The following is a 23021-nucleotide window of genomic DNA, read 5'->3' as shown; positions in this document are numbered from 1 at the left end:
GACCATGCGGGTGCCCAGCTCCTAGGGTCTGCAGAGGGGGAGGGCTGGGATGGCTTTACTTCAGGGTCGCCTGTCACCCGTGGATGCATGTGGTCTTACTGGGAAGCAGCACAGACTTGGTGCTGATAACCTGGGCTGAGGCACCGCTACTTAGGAGTTCTAATCTCCACACCTGCGTGTTGGGAAATGATGGGAACTAGCGCACACTGCAGAGAGGACTGTGTAGCCACCACCAGAAAGTGCTGGAAACTGACACAGACGTGTTTAATAAATACTCGCCAGTTTCATTAGTATTAGATTCCACTCAAACGTCAGTTCCGCCCAGTCTGCCTCAGGCAGTGACGCGGAGGGACCCTCATTGTTGTCGCCCCAGTTCTCCAAGCTTTTCTGAGTCTGGGACGCCTTCTGACTCAGCCTGTTGGGTCTCCATGTGTGTGAGACACGAAGGACACCTGCAGCTGATGCTTGAAGAAACCGAGACCCTGAGCACACGAGGGCACGCGCACATCCATGCACACCCACCCATGCAGTTTCAACTTTTTTACCACCCGGTAGTGACGGAGACAAACAGGAGCTTCTGTCTCTCTCCACAACACTGCACCCAAAAGCTGCCTTGCCCAGATGCACTAAGGTCTTTATAACGTGTGGCACTTTCCACAAGAGAAGGGGCACAGCCACGTCACTGCTGTCGACGGGCAGCCAGCCGTGAGCACTTGGCTAACAGGGAGGGAGGCGCACCCTGCCCAGTCCCACTCAGTCCGCCTGCCACACGGAGGGCTTCCTTCTTTGCTGCACAAGCCACAGAAGGCCTGGCCTCCTCCCCTTCATACCAGTGCCTGGGCCAGTTAGCACCAGTACAGAATCAAGACAGCCAGCTGGCCCCAGGCCACCGGGACGGAAGGAAGGACGATCACTGATCACTGCTTACTCGGTGGAGAGGGCGAGGGGCCACGAGCGCTCCGGCAGCATTAGAGGTGGGAAAGCAGCAGACACCTGCATGGAGGCAGGAGGGCCGGCTGTGCAGGGAGTGGCCGGGGAAGGGCAGCCAAGCCTCACTCCAGACACCCCGGAGCCCTGGAGGGGCTAGAGGACCAAAGGAGGAAGCCGGGGAGCAGTGCTCAGTCCCCGGGGCCAGGCTGGTGCCGCAGGACACGGGCTTCCCTTCTGTGAGCCCCCGGCCCTCTGCAGCGGCGGGTCCTGGCAGGCGGGCGGAGCACGGAGGAGGAGGTCCCTATCTCATTGCGCCATCGGAGGAGACATCTCTGTCGGAGTCCTCAGCCTCGCTTGGCGGCGGTGGCGGCGGGTCGCTAAGCGGGACCGCAGTGAAAGCAGGAGACTTTCTAGAAAAAAACACCAGTTGTAACCTCGGGGCAGGGCAGGCAGGAGTCCCGCCAAGGCTGGCGCCCGTGCCCATCCCAGCCTGATGATGCCCAGGCAGGCAGGTGAGTAATGTCTCAGGCAGAGGAGGACCACAGGGCAAGGGAGGACGCCACCTCCCCCAGTCCACCCTGAGGCGGGGAGACAGTCCCCACTTCAACGTGGGGACTCCGAGAGGCTCTGCGGCCCACTTCAGGTCTATGGAGCAGTTTTGTGCCTGTCGGGTTTTCAGCTGCCTTTCTAAGCAGGGGAACTGCCAGAGGCAGGGCATGGGGAGGTTTCAGCCAGGCAACCACAATGGACTCCCGTATCCTCCATCTGCTGAGAGCGTGGGTCTCAGGGCCCACCCTCGAGGGGTGCCAGGCACTGCCCCTCCCCACCTGCACCCGGGGGGCCCTCACCGGTCCCCGGACTGGGTGATGAGCCGGCGGCAGGTCTCCATCTGCACGTCCAGGCCCCGCTTCATGCTGCACATCTCCATGTACTCGTGCAGGTGGCGGTTCATGTCATTCTTGGCCGTGGCCAGCTCCAGCTGTGGGGGGCGGGCCGTTAGGTCAGCAACCACCCCTGCCCGTGCTCCCAGGAGGCTAACCCGCCAAGCCATGAAGGAGGTGAAAGGCTCAGATTCAAAACTAAACCAGCTCAAGGTGGAAGGCACTCGATACGCCATCATTCCTTCCATGTTCTCCAGGGAAGCTCGTCCACAAAAGGCTTTTGCTAAGGAGTCTGGTGCAGGCCCGAGTTCTCTGAAGAGACTCACGGCAAGAGCAGTGAGGAGGGGGCTGAGGCCCTAGAGAGGCGGCATGTTCCTGAAGCGCTCGGCTCCTCCTGGGGTTCCCCACAGGGCCTCTTCTGGCCCATACAGCTTGCCCCCCCAGACAGGCCCCGCTTCAACCTGGGGCCTACCCATCCCTGCGTGCACCCTCAAGTTGAGCCATTACTCAACTTCGAGAAGCGTCTACGAGACTGTCGGCACACGGGCCAGTTGGGCCCTGTGGAAAGGGGCTCCGCTCTCACCACCGATTTCCTCTCATTACTTCGCTCACATGTAAACCCTTTTCAGAGACGAGTGGAAGGACTGCCTGCCTTGCTGAACGTCCAACTGGCTCCAAGCTGCAGCCCGAGTCAAGGACTGTTACATGTGAAAAGATGGGGCTCAGAGTCAAGGAAACACAGTCTCCTTCCCAGACCCTGACTCTGCCCGCAGGCTCCGCGGTGGAGCTGAGAGGCAGGCACGGAGGCCGTGAAAAATCTGGGACACAGACACTCTTGCTGCCTCCCTTTGTTCTGGGGACAAAGAACAGGGGCCAGAAGCGGGTGGAGGGGCAGAACAAAACTGCCCCGGGTGATGTGCTTGACTGCCCGAGAGCAAAGAGAAAGGGCAAGAAACCACCCGTGAATGATCTGAACTGGGCCACAAGGATGGGAACTCAGACAGAAAAAGAAACAGTCACAGGGCCGGACAAGGGGATGGTCAGGACAGCGACATGGGGTGAGATGGCGGCCTGGGGGGTCAGAAGCCCCAGTGAGCACAACTTGGACCGCGGCCCTGGTTCCAGAGCTGGGGTCCCAGGCGGTGCCCCCGGCAGCAGCACATCCAGGGGCAGGATGCGCTAACCGTTCGTTCAGTCCAGGAAGGTAGCAGGGTGCCGCCAGTGCTTGTCCAGACTGGCTGCTTCCTTCACCCCAACCCTGGCCCCTCGGGAGAGCTGGTGTTAGAGGGGAGCGCTGGGGGCTGCATTCAGGAGCCCAGCACTCGGTGGGGCAGCGGGAAGAAATGAACCCAACATGTCCCAGCAAAACACAAGGCTAGGACGTCTACTAGCCTCTCTGTTTATAGCAGGGCTGCGGGAAGGAGACGACCCCAGAGGCCACACTGAAAAGCTCACGCGCGTGCGGTGGGGCAGGGCGGAGGAGTGAGGCTGGGAGCAGATGAGAGCGGAGACCTGGGCCTGGGTCTCTCACCATCCAGTAACGGAAATGGTCCCTGCCTCCATCCCAGGGCCCCTGCAGACCCAAGGTCACTGAGATAAAGGACCTCCTGAGCCCCGGGTGGACGGCCAGGAGCAACACCATAAAAAAACACCAGCAACAACGGCCTGCTGACCCCTCAGGACATCCTAGGTGCAGAGAGGAGGGGAGAGCAGGATTCATGTCCCCTCCCAGCTCTTCGGCTGGTGGCACATATCCAGCTATACCTTTTCTTTTTTCTCCTTTTTCTTGGCTGTGCAGCACGTGGGATCTTAGTTCCCTGACCGGGATTGGACCTATGCCCCCTGCAGAGGAAGCATGGAGTCTTAACCACGTGACCACCAGAGAGCTCACCCCAGCTGTGCCTTTAAAACTGAGTATCAGTCTGGCTGGGAGTAAACAATGGCAGCAGGTTTTGCTTAAAGGAGCAGGGCAGCTGCTGTGTGCTGGGAGAGTGAGGATACAGGAGGAAGATAATTCCTCAGCGGCCACTGCCGCAGTGAGAGCAGTGGGCCTGGAGAGAGGCAGAGAGTTCTAGAAGCCCCAGCCTCGTCTCCAGGTCAGAGTGCATGGAAAGGACCCCCTCAGGCTCAGGCCGTGGGGGTCACAGGAATCACGTGGCACCTTGGCCGCAGCACCCTCATCTCAGGTGTCACAAATCCTTCCTGTAGGCCCCTCCAGGACCTTGAGTTTACGTTAATGCACCAGCTCCACTCGCCAGCTTGGGAAGGTACCTCCAGGAGAGGAAATGAGCATGGAGACTCCTCGAAGGCTGAGCTGAGGCTGCAGCGAAGGTCAAGTCCAGTGGCGTGGACCCCACTACAGCACTAACTATAGTAACAACCGTGATCACAGAGGCTGCGACGGTGCTGACTGCCAGAGAGATGCCCTACACTCCACCTGCGCTGTAGTTCGCCTGACCTTCAATTGACTCTGAGAGTGGTACTCCTAAGACCCCCACTTTACAAACAAAGAAGTAGGCTTGGGACTTCCCTGCTGGTCCGGTGGTGAAGAATCTGCCTTGCAATGCAGGGGACTCAGGTTTGATCCCTGGTCAGGGAGCTCAGGTCCCACATGCTGCAGAGCAACTAAGCTCACACACCACAACTTGAGAGTCCGTAGGTCGCAATGAAAGATCCCACGTGCTGCAACTAAGGCCTGACACAGTTGAAGAAATAAATATTAAAAAAAGAAAAGAAAGCAGGCTCAGACAGAAGAGGCCTGTTAAAAGTCACAGTGGCAGTAAGTCACAGAGCTGGGATTAGAACCTACATCTGTCTGCCTCACTCCCCTCCCCAGCCTGAGGTCTTCCAGACCCAGTAGAGGGGCCCCAGTGGGGAGATCGCCCTTCTCCTGCCAGGAGGAAGTGGGGAGGCCCTGGTGTCCTGCAGTACCATTACGACCCACCGGGAACCAGGGCCCCTCGGCTTCAGCTCACAGCCTTACCTCGATCTGGTCAATGGTTTCCTGATATTCTTTCTCCCGAGTTTTGAAGAGGGACTCGGTATCTTTAATCACCTTCTCCAAACTGTCTTCCGGCTGCTGGAGTGGAAAGGGAAGGTGGGGGAAGCCAGAGGGGAGGGATGGATGGGACAGGGCGAGCCACAGGGCAAGGCCAGGGAGGGAGAGAGAGAGAGAGTGAGGTTAAAGGAAGCTGGAGAGACCCAGGACGAGGACTGGGGACGAGGACTGAGGACGAGGGGGAAGCAGGTGACGGATGGCGGCCACAGAGGGAAGACAGAGCTCGGAGGGGCCGGCGGGTGGGAAGGAGATGGGCCTGGCGCCCAGGGAGGAGGAGCTGGGGCCCAAGGCCGGGAGGTTGGTTACCTCTCCCGGGGCCTCTGCGGCGGCCAAGGCATAGCCCGAGAAATCCTCCCAGAGCAGCAGGGTCTCCTCCGTCTCCTCCCAAGTCAGGCTGTCACAGTCGTCCTCAAAATCATACTCCCTCCTAGAGACAGGGAGCCCAGGCGTCAGGGCGGCCAGGGCGGGGACTGCGGGGGCTCCGGCCTCGGGCAGGTGCGGGGCGGCCAGCGGACTCACAGCTGGTTCAGCATGCGCTGCATCTCCTCGTTGATGCTGAGGGCCGTGCTCTCCTCCTCATCCCCGTCGGGGCGGCTCAGCCCGTCACTCTCCGCCAGGGAGGTGTCCTCCTCCACAGCCTTGCGCTCCCGCTTCCGCCCCCCCATGGACGGGACCTTAATGGGAGACAAGTGCAGAGACTACAGAGACGAGGCCGGGTGCGTGAGGAGAAGGGCAGGGGGGGCGCCGGCCGGGAGGGAGGGAAGCGGGGACCAGCGGGTAGGGCAGGTGGACAGAGAGAAGACACAGTTACAAGACGGAACAGAAACACCAGCATCACCAAGACAGGCAGACAGACGCGGGTGGGGCCAGGGCTGCAGACTAGGAGAAGACAGACGAGAGACAGAGAGAACAGAGCAGTAAGATCGGGGAAATGGCTGGCCGGGACCAGAGTGAGATGTGCCTAATGGCCCAGAGGAGTTCTTTTCTAAAAAAAGTCTTCTAGTGAAATGACTGAACTGAGAGGGAAGTTTCAGGCCACAAGGAGGAAGGGGGCATGAAGTTGATAAAGCAGAACCTGAGTCACATCCAGATCTGGAAGCCAGAGGGGGAAGGGAGGGAGAGAGATGGAGCCAGAGAGTGAAAGAAGAGGGGGGAGGAGGAGGGAGGGGAGAGGAGGAGGGAGGGGGAGGGAAGGGGAGGGGGAGACATGGAGCCAGAGAATGAGAGAAGGGGGGAGAGAGGGATGGGGGAGGGGAGAGGGGGGAGGGGGAGACATGGAGCCAGAGAATGAGAGAAGTGGGGGAGGGGAGAAGGGGGAGAGGAAGGGGAGGGAGGAGGAGGGGGAAAGGAGGGGGAGAGATGGAACCAGAGAATGAGAGAAGAGGGAAGGGGGAGAGGGGGAGAGAGATGGAGCCAGAGAATGAGAGAAAGGGGGGAGGAGAGGAGGGGGAGGGGAGGGGGGGAGAAAGATGGAGCCAGAAAATGAGAAGGGGGGGACAGAGGGAGGGGGGAGGGAGGGGAGACATGGAACCAGAGAATGAGAGAAGGGGGAAGGGGGAGAGGGGGCAAGAGATGGAGCCAGAGAATGAGAGAAAAGGGGGAGAAGAGGAGGGGGAGGGGAGAGGGGAAGGGAGGGGGAGGGGGAGACATGGAGCCAGAGAATGAGAGAAGTGGGGGAGGGGAGGGGGGAGAGGAAGGGGAGGGAGGGGAGGGGGAAAGGAGGGGGAGAGATGGAACCACAGAATGAGAGAAGGGGGAAGGGGGAGAGGGGGAGAGAGAAAGAGCCACAGACTGAGAGAAAGGGGGGAGGAGAGGAGGGGGAGGGGAGAGGGGGAGGGAGGGGGAAGGGAGGAGAGAGATGGAGCCAGAGAATGAGAAAAGTGGGGGGAAAGAGGGAGAGGGAAGGAGACAAGGGGAAGGGGGGGAGGAGAGGGGGAGACATGGAGCCAGAGAATGAGAGAAGTGGGGGAGGGGAGAAGGGGGAGAGGAAGGGGAGGGAGGAGGAGGGGGAAAGGAGAGGGAGAGATGGAACCAGAGAATGAGAGAAGGGGGAAGGGGGAGAGGGGGAGAGAAAGCGGGAGGAGATGAGGGGGAAGGGGGAGGGGGGAGGGGGGAGAGAGATGGAACCAGAGAGTGAAAGAAGAGGGGGGAGGAGGAGGGGGAGACATGGAGCCAGAGAATGAGAGAAGTGGGGGAGAAGGGGGGAGGGAGGGGGAAGGGAGGAGAGAGATGGAGCCAGAGAATGAGAGAAGGGGGGAGGAGGGGAGAGAGGGAGGTGGGAGAGGAGAGGGGGAGAGGGAGGGGAGGGAGGGGGCAGGGGAGAGGAGGGGGAGAAAGGGAGAGAGAAGTGGGGAGAGCAGGAGGATGGAGGGGGTGCTGCACTGAGAGCCCGGCGGGTCAGGAGGCCCGGGAAGCTGAGAAGCTTATGTGAGAGCAAAACTAACCAGCTTCTTCTGTGGAGGAAGCAAGAGAAGATGAAAGGCGGAGAGGAGAGGAGGCAGACAGGAGAGAGGGGAGGGGGAGACGGCGTTAGAGACAGCTCCGGACCCCTCCAGAAGCTGTCCCTCGCCCCCCAGCCTCGACCCCAGGGCCCGGCTCCGGCCTCCCCTGTGGGGCTTGGGTGCCAGCGAGAGGCGAGGCCACCGGGGGACGGGGTGAGGCGCCCGAGCCCTCACCTGGAACATCTTGATCATGTCCTCGCAGTTGCGCTGCTGAGCCAAGTCGCAGAGCTTGGCAGTGATGTCGATGCGGCGGCAGATGTCCATGTCCACCTTCATGGCCTTCTCCTGGATCTTCGTGTCCAGCTCGGTCAGGTTCTGTGTGGGAAGGGGAGGGAGCAGTGAGGGGGCCCCACCTCATCATGAGCAGTATCCCCTCATCATCCCAGTCACACGGCTCCTGCTGGCAGAAGGCACCCCTTGACCTGGGTACCTCCCAGCGGTCTGCCCAGGACAACTGGCTCCCTGGCCAGATGGTGCCCCAGAGGATGTGGACCAGCGCCTGGTGCATATGCAGGGGGCTCCTCCTGGAACTCACACTCCCAGAGAAAGAGAGAGACTAGTTCTTGGTGGCTCAGATGGGAAAGAATCCGTGTGCAATGCGGGAGACCTGGGTTTGATCCCTGGGTTGGGAAGATCCCCTGGAGAAGGAAATGGCAACCCACTCCAGGATTCTTGCCTGGAGAATCCCCAAGGACAGAGGAGCCTGGCGGTCTACAGTCCATGGGGTCATAAAGAGTCAGTCAGACACAACTGAGCAACTAAGCACACAGCCAGAGCTCTGAGCACTGGAGAATGAATCTTAAGGACAATGTTAGCTGACACTCAGCGCTGCTGTCCTGACTCAGTATAAACATCATGACCTTGGAACCATCCTGCAAAGCACTTGCTTTCAATCCTATCCCATTCCACAGACCCAGAGACAAGGCAGAGCAGGTCAGGATGTCACCCAGGGCCACAGTGCGAGCAAACAAGCCCGAGTCCCCATGGAGGCCAAGGGGACTTTCATTCCTCTTCTCTCGAGTTAGGGGGCAGGCAAGGGGGAGAAAATGGAAGCACATAAAGTGGGACGTGGGGTGGTAAACGGGCGAAACTAGAAAGGCCTGCTCCCGGGCCTCAGGCAGCCTTGGGGCTGAGCCCAGGCTGGTGCGGAGGTAGCACGAGGGGCGAGGGATGACCTGGCCGCACTCACGTTGCTCATGAGCCCCTTGAAGACCACCAGCTCGGCCTTCAGCTGTTCCACCTTCATAGCCAGCTCCTCCTGGCAGGCGTCAGCCTCCTGGGCTTCCTACAGGCAGGAGAAACCGAGGTGAGCGGCAGGCAGGCAGCAGGCAGCAGGCAGCGAGCAGCGGGCAAGGCATGGTGGGGAGGGCAGGCGGGGCGGCCCTCACCTCCTGGAGCTCATTCACACGCTCCTGCAGCTGTAACCGCACCGTGTACTCCTCTTCCCACCTGCAGACAGTGAAGGGCAAGCACCTGGGTGCGGGGCCCTCTCCCCTCCGCCCCCCGCCCCCCACCTATCTGGCTCAGGCCGGGCCTTGTGGGTCGGCTTCCCCAACAGGAGAGACATGTGGCTCCAGGCTCCTGGCCAGCGCCCAGCACCCAATACCCAGCTGCCTTCCCAGAACCTCTAGCCTTGCACCCAACTGTGGCTGCGCTGTGCCCTCGCAGGGCCTGTCCCACTCAGGCCCTGGCCCGACCGGCTGTCCGGCTGGCTTCGACCCCTCCTCCTGCCCGTACCATCCAGCCCGGTCTCCCACCTTCGGTCCATAGATCCGGGCTCCTGCTCTCCTGCCTGCACCAGAACAGAGCTGCCCTGCCTCCTGTGGGACCATTAACCCTGTAAAAGCAGCTGCGGGACACACAGGGCATCAATGGCATTGGTCAAGAGCCTGGTAGGAGGCCCTCGAAGTCCACCCCCACGAGCTCTGGAAACTGCCCTCCCAGAGGCCCTCGGTGGGCCGCATAGAGGTGCCCAGGCACAGGCTGGGATCAGTAGGTGCCCACACCCAGGGGAGAGGGAAATTGGAGCATAGAAAAGTCCCCCATTAGAGTGGTGCATGAGAACCACAGGCGGCACCTCCGGAGCTCCAGAAGGCAGAGCCTAAGACCAGGAATAGGCTAAAAAACACTCCTGGCTGAGGCAGGGCCCTCGCCCAGGGCTGGGAGCAAGCCAGCATGTCCCCCTCCACATCATGGAGGCAGAAGGGCAGTGGTGGGGCAACACTCCTGCTTAGGGTTGATGCTAGCTGGACCAGCAGACTCCTCAGACCCCACTGACATAATAGCCCAGCACTTCTTCCCCATCCTGGAAGGACTTCCAGACTGAGAAAGGAGAGGAACTGTACCGGAAGAGAAGCTTCAATGCCCAGAAAGGTGGTCAGGAAGCGGCCTAACACACACAGAGAACACACACTCGGGCCTAGGGTCTGGTCCTCTCCTCCCCGCCTCCATCTCTCTTCCCTGGGCTCCTCCTCCAGGCCCATCTCTCCTTGCTCTCCTGTTCCTCACTCACATCCGCACTGCAGTATTCCTAATAATAACTCTTTGACATCACCGCAGCTGCCCCTCCTGGGTGGCTGGGTGGGGAGGAGGCAGGCAGCCTGGCCTCTACCCACTAGCTCAGAGCAGGCCCGCTCCCGCCTTCCTGGCTCCGAGCCCAGCCTTCTCTGGCGGGCCCCAGCCCTTCTCCCCCTGCGCTCTGGCATTCCCATTCAGACAGCTAGGGCCAGCAAAGGGCCCCAGCAGCATCAGGTTATGTGTTTTCTTAGATAAGACCTGCAGCTTTTCTGGGCCTTGGTTTCTCCATCTACAACGTGAGGGCATGGGATGTGGTATCCTGAGGACCCTGGGGTCCTTGTGTCCCTGGAGGAAGCAAGCAAGACTGACCAGGGGACAGTAACCCTGGACAACATGCACCAGGAAGGGGGGGACTGTGAACTCAACTGTTTCAGGGAGAAACTCAAGGAAATTAGGTAAGGAGAAGATTAATAAAATCTTATAGGGTTTTAGAAAAAAATCTGAAAATAAACCATCTGGAACCTCACTAGAATTCTATTCGTACTCCAGCTAGATTTTCCCATGAGTGGGTTTATTTTGACCTCTAGTCAAAGCTGGGCTCACTTATAAGGTTCTCTAAGCATGGGTAGAATTTGAGCAATTTCCACATAGTCTACATTGAGTGAACACCTTTCTTCCAAATACACAGCATCCTTGAGTGAAACAAGGAAACACTGTAGTTGGCCCAGGGCGATGTTGGAAAAACTGAGACCAGGAAAAAGAGACCCACCCAAAGTCACTCTTGGCAGGGGAGCTGAACACAGAACTAGGAGGTCTTGGGTCTTTTCCAGTTTAGTGCTCAGACTATGCCCATGTCTTCCAGGCTACAGACCGGAGTCAGAACTGCTGTAGAGAGACAGAACGAGAACAAGGGGGTCTGGGGTGGAAGAATGAGTGACTGCCGGTGTCACGTACCAGCCAAGCCTGGCAGTGGGGCCCTCTGCACAGCAGTGTGCTGCAGAGCCATGAGCTCATCAGTCCCGGAGGAATAACTCTTTGCTGCCCTGGACAGCTGGACCAAGGACGGATACTCCGTCAGTGAAAAAAACAAAAAGCCCCAACAACAGCAGTTGTTCCTGTGGTTATGGATGTATTCCAGAACTGTCCGTGTTCCACTGCTGACTGTGTCAATTAACTCCTGCAGGGGCAGGGGGTGGGGCAGGGACAGAATGGTTCTGGGTGGATCTAAACGATGGTTTGGGGATAGCTGAGAGTCCCAAGGACACTTAAATCACAGACTCCCACTAAAAAAGCCAGCCAGCATGAGGGCAGGACTCAACCTCAGAAAGTCTGCTGGTCTGTGGTCTGCTAGACTCTGGCGGGTTACAGATCCCTGAAGGTCGACGCCAGACCCAGCAGTCATTCCCCAGAACATTCAGCCAGTCCCCACCAGACACAAATCTCCGCTTTACCAGACTGGAAGGGTAGTTCCCAGGGTTGTCCACAAGGCGTCAGAGTAGCTCATGAAGAGGTTAAACCTGAAGGCAGAGCCTCCCCCTGAGCCCTCATCTCCTTGGTCTTCAGTTATGGCACCTTGGACACAGAGTCTACAAAGTGCTGGCTGTGCTCAAGCTTCTGTCCTCACAGGCTGGTTATCAGGGGATCCACCTGGATGCAGCCCGCACTCCTGCATCGCATCCCCTCCTCAGGCCCCTTGGGCTACCCTGCAGGGTTTCCTACCTAGAGCCAGAGCTTCATTCTCAGGGGGACAGGGCTTGCCCCAGCTGTGCTGTGTGAGGCAGTCCATTACGGGTGTGTCCACATTTCCAGCTTCCTCTTACTCAGGTCCTTGCTACCCTCTTCACACCTCCTTCTGCACTTTCAGATCCCCTCAGCTTTCACTTGCCCGCCCTGGGTCAACTACAGGACTTTCACCTTTCCCTAGGGAATTCCGTCTTCCCCACACCCCCTTTTTTTGATCAACTCCCAGAAATGCCCTGAGGGCCCCAAGAGCCTCTCAGCAGCGGTGGAACTAGAGCAGGCACAGGCTGCTACCATGGACACTGTTTTGGAAACCCTGGGCAGTGTCAGGATCACCTACTCCAAGGTTCAGCCCAACCCCCACTGCCCCTTCTCCCTCCCTCCCCCCCTGCTTCTCACGGCACTTAGACTCCCAAATTAAAGGTACATCCTTTGCCTCTAACTTTTGATAAGTATTCGGAGCTTATATCACAAAATCGCTCTGAGGGTTGAGGCTGGCAGGGGGAGATAAGTGGTAGCCCAGATGCAACTTCTCAGAACAATGTCCCTTTTACACATCATAAAACCCCATAGTTAACATAGCCATGCAAACACTGCAGGCTAGATGAAAAACAAGGGATCCCTGCAGGATTCTGCTCCTAGACTCCTCCTTCCTGTCAAGAGCCTGACTTCTGCATTCTCTATGGATTCCAGTCTCATCTGTGGATTTCCTAGCTCCTCCTTAAACAGCAAGAACTTTACTCATACTTACTCCTCCCTTATTCTTGGGCCCCAGCGGCTCTGTGCTCCTGGGCAGGTAGCCCCGGCTGAGTGCAGCCTGAGCTGAGCCCCGTCCCCACCTTCCCGGTCCCTACCTCCGCTTGTACTCATCCCGCTCGCGCTTCACTTTGGCCAGCACGTTGTAGAGCGCGCGGATCTCGGGCGTGATGGTGTCGATCTGGACGCCCACCCCGTCGGGGTGCACCCACGACAGGCCAGGCCCTTGCACCAGAGTGGGCTCCAGTCCCGGCCCGAGCCGGCGGGCGTGAGAGAAGGACCAGATGGTGCCGGGCATGAAGCGAGCCGACGAGGAGTAGGCGGTGGAGGCGGAGGTGGAGGGCGCCGGCTGGCAGGCCGCGGACGGCGCGAGGGGACCGGCCGGCGAGCGCGCGGGCGAGACCAGGACCCGCGCCGACGGGGTGCAGACGGCGGCCGGCCGGGCGCCCAGGGGCAGCCCCAGGGGTCGGACGGGGCTGACGAAGCCGGTCTGCACGGCCTGGTCGCGGCGAGGCAGGCCCCGCCGGCCCTGCTTACCCTCCTCCAGCGCCTGCTGCAGCTGCTTCTCCAGCAGTCGGTTGCGGCGCTCCAGCTCGTGCACCTTGGCCAGGAAGCAGCGGAAGCGGAGGTTGAGGGTCTTGAGCACGTTGATGTTGGAGCCCAGGTCGTTGCGGAGCGCCATGGCGGCGGGGGGCGCCGGGCCCGGCCCCGAGGGCGAGTAGGGAGCCGGGCCGGCCGGGGCGAGCGGCGCCGGGGGCACGTCCCCGCCGCCGGCCAAGTGGTCGCCTCCCAAGGGGTCCCCCAGCGGCCCGGCCAGGCCCTGCTGCTCCTGCTGGAGGAGGAAGAGGTTGGGACCGAATAACGGATTCATGGCTGCGCTTTCTGCTAGGAGACAGAAACCCGTGCGGGAGCAGGGATGCTGGGCGAAGGAGGAGAGCCAATGAGACGCCAGGGGGACGCGGGACAGCCAATCAGACGGCTCGGCGGGAGGGGCAGAGGTCATAGGGGCGGGGGAGGGCAGGGGGTAAGCCAATTAAAGGCTCGTTCGAAGGCTGGCACTTGGACAGACCTTTCCGGGTCTGAAGCTGAGCCCTGAGCTGAGCGGACCCCGGCAGGTGCCCAGGATCCAGACAGCGGCTGAGTGACTGAAACCCAGGTCCCTCCAGTACTGCGTGGTTCTGGAGGCACGAAATTCATCTTCATCCCTATTGCCCTCCTTCCTCCTGAGTCCAAACACCCAGCTCTAACTCCATTAATCTCCTTCCCTGGGTCCCCGTGAACTGACCTGATTTCTCAGTACACTACACTGTTCCCCCTTTTGAGGATCCCTGTCTTACCCTCCCTCCTCTGCTCTTTAAGCAGCAAAGCCAGTACCCACCCCCAAAAAACACACAGTGGCCAGAGATCGTAAAACATGTATTAAATTTCACATCCACGGTTGGGAAGCCATCCTCACAGAGGAAAGAGTTCCAACCCTGTAACAACGGCAGTCTAATTCAACCATCCACGGAAGTCAGCGGAGGCTGGCGGCTGCCTCTGGACTGAGATTTTCTCCTCTTTGCTGGCGGGGGCCGGCTGGAACTGCGGGAGGACACAGTGGGAATCTTAGGTCCTTTGGGGGTGCCATTCTGTTTCTGGAAGGCAGCTTTCTTGAAAGGTTGCTCTGCCACCTGCTGCTTAACCTTCTCAGCCCTTGTGGTGTTTCCGACGAGCTGGTCATGGTCCTCAGGCTTGGGTGTGGCCTGGGTCTTGGAGAGGGACGGTGCTGCGGGCAAGTCTGTGTGCATGGCCTTGGGAGGAGCGTGCTGCTTCTGGAAGGCAGCTTTCCTAGAGGACTGCAGTTTGGGTGACTGTTGCTTTAGTTTCCCAGCCTCCTGAGGTTCCCTAACCACTGCTGCTGTTTCGGCCGGCCGACTACTGTCCTGGAGCTTGGAGGATGCCTGGGCCTTTGTGACAGCAGACACAGTGGACAATTCTGCATCCGTCCCTTTGGAGATGCCATTCTGCTTCTGGAAGGAAGACTTCTTGGGGTGCTGCTGTTTCTGCAGCCATTGCTTTGCCTGACCAGCCTTCTTGGCAGGTAGGCTGCTGCTCTCAGACTTGGGGGTCACCTGCCCATTCAGGTTGGGCAAGTCTGGGCTTGCAGGGGTGGATGTCGCAGAATTTCCTGTGGTTAAAATTGAACAGTTTGAGAAATAAGGCCTCATCACTGGGTCTTGATCATCAGTGGAGGAGGAAAAGCAGAGATTAAATTAAGGAGACGTCCTGGGTGTCATCTCCTGGCCAAGTGCTCCACACAACAGGGGCAGTATCTAAGAGCAGATCACCTAGATTCCGGTTAATTAGTTTCACCTAGCCTCTACTCAAGTCATATTTGGAATCTGTAATAAAGAGAAGATACCATCACTCATCCATGGGCCGAAAGGTTTTCAGAGGAAGCTGTGCCCCCTGGCGGCCAGCAGGAGGTGAATCCTGAACAAACTTGAAGCACTGGGCTTCTCCTTTAATCAGAAAAGATGTTTTCTTCCATGCAGCTTTTGATGAGATGCAGAAAAATAAGAAGGCACACAGAGTAACTAAACACAAGCTAGTCTTCATGAATGAAGACTGACATATTAAATATGTATCTTTAAAGTTACAGCAAAAAAAAAAAAGTACAGGGTACTTTGCTACTTCTTGAAGAGATTTGTTAACACTCAAATGTGACTCATGTTAAGAGGCATTGTTTATAAAGTCACCAAGTTTGTGTGCAAAGAAGTCCACCTCTCCCTCATCCAACCAAGCCTAGGGTGACATCGCAGGAGGCAGAGCCCTCAGGTTTGTTTCAGAAAAACCCCACCCTGGCCTTTATGGCCCAGCCCAAACTCCTCAAGACAGCCAAGAAAACCATCTGCAATTAGTGAGATTGCAGAGAACTGACCATCAGAGAATTGACAGTTCTGAGGAGTCCTGTGCCAGCCCAGTGCTGATGAGGCTGGACTGGCTGAGATCTGTTACCAAGAAGGCTGCCCTGGGCCAAGAAACCACACCCCTGCTGGAGAGCATTCAGTGCCGACAACTGCAGCCGCCTGGCAGAACTGAGGGAAGGGCTCGATCCACGCGAACCCTTTAACAGACTCAAATGGGGTTCAGGCCTGGGACCAATTCTAGCTGGAATGAAAAGGGTCTCTCACCCCAGCATTCAAGGCTAGGTTAGGGGGGCAGGGACCCGCCCTCCCCTGCAGCCACACTCCAAGGCCTCTGGAGGGGTAAAGAGCAGAGGCGGAGATGAAGAGAACAAAGAGCAGATTGCTTACCCGTTTGGGACTGGGGGATAGAATTGGAGAATTTCTTGAACTTGGCAATAAAGAAGCCATCCATGTTGTGGGTGTGAGGGTAGAAGCGGCGGGTGGAGCGCAGCGTGGGGTGGAAGCGCCTTTCCCGGAAGCGGGTAAAGCCCTCCTGGCCAAAGTCCAGGCCAGTGGGCACCAGGCGCACATTTCTCTTTTTCAGGGCATAGTCCACCACCCACTCGTTCTCCTCCACCTGACGTGTGGGAGAGATGGAAGGAAAGCAGAGCTGGAGTTGAGAGGGCGCTGAGGGCATGACAACCCCAGGCTAGCTCCTTCCCACGCGCCGACAGGCCTCACCATGATGGAGCAGGTACAGTAGACGAGGTAGCCCCCCGTCTTGGAGGTGGCGTTGACAGAGTCAATGGCGCTCAAGAGCAGCTCTTTCTGCAGGTGGGCACAGCGTAGGATGTCCTTCTCGTCCTGCCCCCAAGACAGAGAGACCCAGGCATTGGAATCCCAACAGGGGGCTTTGAGAGGAGAGCGCTGCTGGCTGCCCAGGGGGGCCCCTCCCCTTCCCCCAGCTACCCCTCCAAGGCTTCTCAGCTGGTCCCCTGCCCCCTGCACCTTGTTCGTCTTCACAGCAGGGTCCTTGGAGATGACCCCAGTGCCACTGCAGGGAGCGTCCAGCAGGACTCGGTCAAAGCCACCCACCACCTGGGGAAAGGGGAGGTGAAGCGGATATTTTGGGCAATGGAACCATACTGTGAGCTTCCCAGGGGCAAGTCTCAACATCCTGAGGTCAGGAAGTGGGGGAGGAGAGGCGCCCAGCGGGAGCCCCACCTTGGGGAACTGGCGCCCATCGTAGTGGCTGATGATGGCGTTGGTGACCCCCAGCCGGTGCAGGTTGCCCACCACACTCTTGAGCCGCTCAGCATTGGCATCGTTGGCAAGGATCACACCTGTGTTCTTCATGAGCTGGGCTGAAGGGAGAAGGGTACGGGGCTCAGCTGCAGCTTTTCTGCCTCCACACCTGCTGAGCTTCCCCCCTCCCCACCGGCCCAGGAACCTGCCAGTGAAGCCTCAGCCCTTCCCCAGGAAGCCATGTTCCCAGCTGTCCACCCAGTCTGTGCTGGGCCCTGTGATGAGCAATCCTGCCACGGTGGTTTTTCCACTGTTACTCAAAGGCCTCAGTTACTTCTTCCAAGTGATAACAGCTTAATTAAATGGTTACAACTAACTGTACGTAACGGATACTTGTGCAGACACATGCAACCCTCATGATCCAAGCAAGACATAAAGGCCAACCCGCGCACCATCACCTCACCACTCTGCAGAGGACCACAGAGGGCCAGGGCCTTGCCCAAGGTCACGTGGGCAGGAAGAGGCACCCGTGGGGCTAGAGCTGGGCCGCCTGTGGAGCCTGTGCTCCTCTCCATGCTGCTGACCACCTCGGGCTGTTTCTTGAGCGCCCTCGAGTCACTGACCCCACCCCTGCTTCCTAAGCAGGGCGCCAGGTGGGTCCCTGCCCTGCCGACCCCTCCTCTTACCTATGTAGCTGGTCTTTCCTCCAGGGGCACAGCACATGTCCAGGATCCGCTCGTGTTCCTGGGGTGCCAAGGCCATGACAGGCAACATGCTGGAGGCCCCCTGCAGCATATAGTGCCCGGCCAGGTACTCGGGCGTGGCCCCTGTGGAAGAGAACCTGCAGGTGACGCGCTGGGACAAGGCCGGGGTGGAAGGGCTCCGGGGCGGGGCGCGGCGCACTCACCAATGGGCACCGAAGAGTCATACACCACGAGTCCTGTCTTGGACCACTTGCCCAGGGGGTCCAGATTAACTCCACGATTGATGAGTGCCTAGAGATTAAGACGGATGAAGGTTTTAGAACCTTGGAGTCAACTCTAAGGCTCCTGCTCTTTCATCTCCTAGAAGCAGAACCCAATCTTCCAAGAGCCTCAGCCCCCTTGCCATCAGTTGAACTTTACTGGTAACAGCACTTTCAAGACAATTTGTCAGGTTACCTAGCACCAGAAGACACACCACACACAGGGCCACACCACTGCCTCTAGACCCCAGGTTTTTAACCTGGAGCCCTTGCAAATGATGAGCTTCAAATACTGCTTGGGCCTACATGTCTTGTCTTTTCCTGTAGGCAGGAATCACGGTCTCACCAGCTTCCCCGTGACTGATGAGACAGACAACCCCGCCCGTCTCTCTGTGAGGCAGAACTTCCATCACCGCCCAGTCACAGGGAGCAGAGGCTGAGGGGATGAGCTTCCCACTCCACAGGGGTCCTCAGCCCTGAGCCGGCAGGTTGACCCAGCTTGGCACCAGGCCTGTCAAAGTTCGTCTCCTGGACTGTGGCCGTAAATGCTCAGGGTGGCATGCAGGAGTCTCTGGGTGCACAGAAGTCACTGCCTCCTGCCCCTCACCTGAGCAAGGTCGCGGCGCCGGGTCTTCAAGGTGTTGGTCCTGAGGGTGATGGGCCGAGGCACCTCGTTGGCTTCCAGGAACTCCACCAGCTGGGACAGAAGACGGCGGGGGGAGGGGGTCAGCTGCCTGAGGGGCTCCACCAGGAGAGCAGAGGGCCAGGAGGCCAGCCACCTCCTTACGTGGGGAAAGAGGAAGGAAATGCAGGAACAGCGTCAGGGACGAGCGAGTGGGTACCTCGGACAGAGGGAAGAGGTCCATGAGCTTGCCCAGCAGGAAGTCTCCATAGGAGTAGTAAGTGGCCAGGTCCTTGCGAAGCCGCTGCAGGTATTCCGAGCGAGACCGACCCTCCTCCCGCTGAGTCCCAAAGTTGCGCAGCACGCCCACGATATCCTGGATGCGTTTGTGAACACGCTGCAAGTCTGCAGCCTGGGCATGTGGGCCCATTAAGGAACTGTTTCTGGGTGTGTGTGTAATGGGGGGGGAGCGGGTGGGCCTGGAAACCTCTTCTCACAAACACATCCCCCCACACCCTGCTCTGGAAGGATATCCTGCTCCATCTCCCCAGCAGCAGGCAGCACAAAAGGCTCCTCCTCGTCCACATTGATCTGTAGGCCCCCTTCTGACTCCTCGTCCTCTCTGGGGCCTGACTCTGCAGACACCTGCTCCTCTTCCTCCTCTTCGTCAGTCTCCTCCTCGCTCCACTGGTCCCTGCACACAGGTCCAGGAGCAGGGTGGCTCACAGACGAAAGCCGATACCTTCTCCTTCCTTGAGCTTTTCTCCTCCCCAGCTGCTGCCTACGCTCCACCCAAAGAAGTTTCCACAACTCACCGAGCAACCGCTTCCTGGGCTTTCTGCTTCCGAGCAGCCCTTTCAATGGGCAGCAACTGAAAAGAGAGACAAGCGGCTGGTGGTGCAAAGCAGCCCATCCACCAGCCCACAGAACACTTCCCACCTGTTTCTTCCTTGAATACAAACAAAACTCTTGCTCCCAGAAAGAAATATAGACCCTACAAAAGCGTATGCTTGGCACAATATTTACGATTGTTGAAATAAAATGAGGGATTCAAAGGATTCATTATACTGGTCTTCTCACACCATATGTACACAGGGTGGAGACGAAAACTGCCCTGAGGGTGCCCGTTTCGCCGTATTTTCCTCCACACTTACTCTACATCATTTTTCACAGTTAAAATCATAATGCATTTTCAGCCTTTCTGCAAGTCAACAACAAGGTGGCGCTTGGCTGTTAAAATACTGTTCCAGTCCTGGTTCCACCTTCACAACACTGCGAGGAAGAGCCTTTCATTTTATGCATGATATTTCTACAGCGTGGAGAAGCCTGCTTCCTGCACACTCGTGGAGCTGGGAGGCCACGGATCAGATTGTGAACCGCGGGTGGCGGTGGGGGGTGGCGGCTGTGCACAGGGGACGGCGTCCTGCCCGGAACACGTGTACAGATGGGAGACTCCACTCTTGCCTTTCTCATTCACAGTTAGAACACAACCATTTTCAGACATATTGGCCAAATGTTGATTTCACATATGGATGAACTTTAATACACTTAAGTAAACTGGACATTTTGGAAGCTTCCAGAGTTTTGGCATTATGGTCCACACGGATGGTGCCTAGAAACTTCAAAACGGTAGCTCTGTAGAGAGGAGGGGGGTTGTAGGCAAAGGGTGCAAGTGGACACTTTACTGGATTTTGCTTGAACTTTTCTAACAACAGATATATGAACGGTATAATACGTAATAACTTCTTAAACTTTAACAAGTAAGCCTTTGTCTACATTCTGGATCACGTTCCTAAGGTGGAATTGCTGTATCAAAAGGAAAAACCTTTTTAAGATGCTCAGATACCAAACGATTTTTAAGAAAAATTTTAAAAACATGTATGCACGTTTCTACTGCCATCAGTGGGGCCATCTAAGTGTGCCCTTTCCCACATCCTCACCAGCACTGAGCATTCTCATGTTTCAAAGTACTCTGTCCCTACGGCTCTTCTAAACTTCCAAGTGTACCGAGAGGAGGTAATTGGTGCTCTGAAACAGTGATGGCACACCAAAGTCCCTTTTCTCTACTCAGGCTTACCCTCATCACTGAGAGACAGTCAAAGCGATCTGGAAAGACTCTAATAAAAGGCAAGGATTGCTTCTGGGAGGCCCAGAGGGATGGAGCTCACCTCTTCACCATCATCCTCATCTTCGTCCTCTGAGTTGGAGCCAGCTCCATAGTCATCTATCATATCGGCATCACTGTCCTCGGAGCCCCAGAGGTCCCCCTGGTTCACCACACCGTCCCCTTCAGAGTCTTCCTCCTCCTCCTCTTCACTGCTATGGGCTGGTGCTGGGCGCTTCTTGCCTCGAGCAACGTTAAATAAGGACAAAGCTTCCTTCTTACCAGGCGTCTGGACAGCTCCTGCAGAGACCCCAAAGGGTTTGCAGAATCCTAGACCAGTGGCAGCCACACACTGATGGAACCTGCCCTCTCGACCCCCGAGAATATCCTGTGGCTGTTCATTTCAGAAATGCTCAGCAACTCCCTCCTTCCCCAGGACCCACAGGACTCCTAACGTTGCACCCAGCTCTTATTTTCACTGACCTTTTGGTAGCTTCCCAGGCAATGGTTTGGCCCCAGGGGACTTATTTGTCTTGGGGGCTTCAGCAGAGCCCAACCTCCTCTTGGCTGCCCTAAAAACATATAAGAAGAGGAAAATGGAACACACCTCCAGGCTCTGCCACCTCCCAGGGCAGGAAAATGTGACAGTCCCCAACAGCTCTTCCCCATCAGCTTGATCACATGGGATCACATGCTGAAAGATGAGCAGGACCGATTTAATCCTTGTAATGTAGGTCTGGACACACTCACCTCTTTCGAGCACGACTGGACAGCCTTTTTGAATTTTCATCACCACCTGTTTAAAAAACAATCAGAATTGAAGATTACAGAAGAAATGAAAAAGAACACTGGAAGAAAAAATAAAAACAGAAACAACTAGAACACTAGTTAAAGGGAGTAAATTGTAACCCACTCCATTGTGCTCTAGGGGCTTCCCTGGTGGCTCAGACCATAAAGAATCTGTCGGCAATGCAGGAGACTCAGGTTTGATCCCTGAGTTGGGATGGAGAAGGGAATGGCAACCCACTCCAGTATTCTTCCCTGAAGAATCCCGTGGACAGAGGAGCCTTGCAGGCTACAGTCTATGGGGTGACAAAGAGTCGGAAACGACAGAGCACACACACCATTGTGCTCTCCCAGGATCCACGTAAGAGATGTCAAGGAGACAATCTCCATCTGGTTGTTCACCAACCAAATCCAAACTGGGCCTCCCTCCAGGCTGCTTTCAATGGCATCATCACCATTCTGGTAACACAGATTCTTTCTTCTGCTCTTTCTTTTACTCTCAACTAATCAGTTACCAGGGCTTCCCTGGTGGCTCAGTGGCAAAGAATCCACCTGCCAATGCAACAGACACAAGTTCAATCCCTGGCTCGGTCCCCTGGCAAAGGAAATGGCAACCCACTCCAGTATTCTTGCCTGGGAAATCCCATGGACAAAGGAGCCTGGCGGGCTACAGTCCATGCTGTTGGGTAAGAGTCAGACACGACTGAGGCGACTAAACAACAAAACAATCAGTTACCAACCACAGATTCTGCAACTGCTGCTGTTCATATATTCTCTAACTAACTTAACATTTAAATCTCAGCTCTTTGATAATTATCAATTGCAGACAATTGATAATTGTCTGCAAGTTAAACTCTCAGCATCCACTTTCCAAGCAGCACCTCTTTCATAGGACACTGAGGTGATATGAGCCCAAAGGGTTCAGCAGAGTTGAGCACTTGCCAACACCTCAATTAATCCCATCTTTTATACAAGGATGGACATGAACTACCTGCCGGTTCTCGCCTCCCACCCTGTCTTCCATGCAGTAAACAACTAAGTGTTATGCAGGAACCAGGTTGGTGGTTACCATCTCCAGCCCCTCCACAAGGCAGTTCCCAGTGACTGGACTGCCCCCTTCCCAACCTCCACTTGCTACAGTGTCACTCATTTTTTCAAAACCCAACTTCTTTACAGGATCTTTTTAAGCTCTCTTAACTCTATGGCTTGCCCCTTCCTCAGAACTCCCTCAACGTTGAATCACACTTCTCCTTGCTTAGCTTCTTGTGTCCCTACCGCATCTTCCCTAAGTTCTAAATGCTGAGAGTATTTCATTCATACTAATCTTCTAATAAATCATTACAAAGTTCTGTTTGAACAGAAAATAAACACACAGACCAGAAAAACCAAAGGAGTTAGGCTATAATGGAAGAATAACGCAAAAGCGGGAGTATCGGAGGGGAAGCACGCCTGACCCTTACCTGCAGGCAAGAATCTGGCGAGTTCGGTCTCTGCACCTTTCTGCTTCCGGGCCTTCCGGCCCGGCCCGCTCTTCTCCTTCTTCGTAGGGTCCAATTTGCGCCCCATGGTCCTAAAGAACACAAAAACGGGAGACGGTAAACGTGCTGAAAGGGAAAAGCAGATCGCAGACGGTCAGGAAAGGGCACTAACTCCACCACAACCTCGACTCCCCCTAGCCCCTCGAGGCCTAGCCAAACCTCCACTCACGCTGAGCCCCGGGCCCTGGGTCCCACGCCCCAGGTGCCCCTCCACACGCCCCAATCCAAGTCAGCGTCTCACTCTCCCTCATCCAACTTCGTTCAGACCCGCCCGAAGCCTCGGCTCACCTGGAAGAGGCAAGCGCGGAGTTCCACGTGCAGCTCGGCCAGGAGATCAGACGCCACACCACGGAAACGTCTCGCGCAGGCGCACTGCGCTCCCCGAGGTCCCGCCTCTTCCGGCCTTCTAGTCCGATGAGGAAGCCGGAACATTTGCTCGCCGGGCCGGCGCGAGGCCGGGCAGGATTCCGGGGCGGACCGCTCCGCTCTCC

The 23021-nt window shown here is 57.1% G+C and overlaps 2 protein-coding genes and 1 long non-coding RNA gene across 18 annotated transcripts; 1 reads left to right on the top strand and 2 right to left on the bottom strand.

The window, feature by feature from the left end:
* Positions 1-240: 240 nt before the first annotated feature.
* Positions 241-13285, bottom strand: IFFO1 (intermediate filament family orphan 1). 8 transcript variants are annotated; one of them, XM_081588175.1, is made up of 10 exons: positions 12482-13285; positions 8759-8819; positions 8560-8655; positions 7545-7685; positions 7314-7322; positions 5389-5567; positions 5176-5296; positions 4795-4890; positions 1779-1909; positions 241-1340 (listed from the first exon to the last, which is right to left on the bottom strand). In XM_081588175.1, exons 1-10 carry the CDS (start codon positions 13252-13254, stop codon positions 1232-1234), a joined length of 1716 nt encoding a protein of 571 aa, XP_081444301.1. In that variant the 5' UTR covers positions 13255-13285; the 3' UTR covers positions 241-1231. The 8 variants fall into 8 exon arrangements, with proteins under 8 accessions (XP_081444301.1, XP_081444302.1, XP_081444303.1 ...); XM_081588176.1 differs by having other exon boundaries at positions 5389-5543; XM_081588177.1 differs by having other exon boundaries at positions 4795-4887; positions 5389-5543.
* A 179-nt stretch (positions 13286-13464) lies between these two features.
* Positions 13465-16895, top strand: LOC145544839 (uncharacterized). The gene is made up of 4 exons (XR_014081664.1): positions 13465-14463; positions 15876-16025; positions 16297-16453; positions 16550-16895. It is a non-coding gene; the product is annotated as an uncharacterized LOC145544839 (long non-coding RNA).
* Positions 13783-22878, bottom strand: NOP2 (NOP2 nucleolar protein). Of its 9 annotated transcripts, none has more exons than XM_081588171.1 (16): positions 22819-22878; positions 22453-22562; positions 20957-21002; positions 20686-20778; positions 20271-20506; positions 18918-18973; positions 18618-18796; positions 18323-18514; positions 18088-18177; positions 17424-17511; positions 17203-17343; positions 16496-16635; positions 16280-16369; positions 16013-16135; positions 15680-15908; positions 13783-14550 (listed from the first exon to the last, which is right to left on the bottom strand). In XM_081588171.1, exons 5-16 carry the CDS (start codon positions 20324-20326, stop codon positions 13880-13882), a joined length of 2055 nt encoding a protein of 684 aa, XP_081444297.1. In that variant the 5' UTR covers positions 20327-20506; positions 20686-20778; positions 20957-21002; positions 22453-22562; positions 22819-22878; the 3' UTR covers positions 13783-13879. The 9 variants fall into 9 exon arrangements, with proteins under 9 accessions (XP_081444297.1, XP_081444295.1, XP_081444296.1 ...); XM_081588169.1 differs by having other exon boundaries at positions 18323-18507; XM_081588170.1 differs by having other exon boundaries at positions 18323-18522; positions 18636-18796.
* Positions 22879-23021: the final 143 nt, after the last annotated feature.

This window comes from Giraffa tippelskirchi, chromosome 4 (assembly GCF_054371585.1).
Source record: "Giraffa tippelskirchi isolate mGirTip1 chromosome 4, T2T-mGirTip1v1.2.pri, whole genome shotgun sequence".
Lineage (NCBI taxonomy): Eukaryota > Metazoa > Chordata > Mammalia > Artiodactyla > Giraffidae > Giraffa > Giraffa tippelskirchi.
This window is presented reverse-complemented; position numbering and strand designations above follow the sequence as displayed.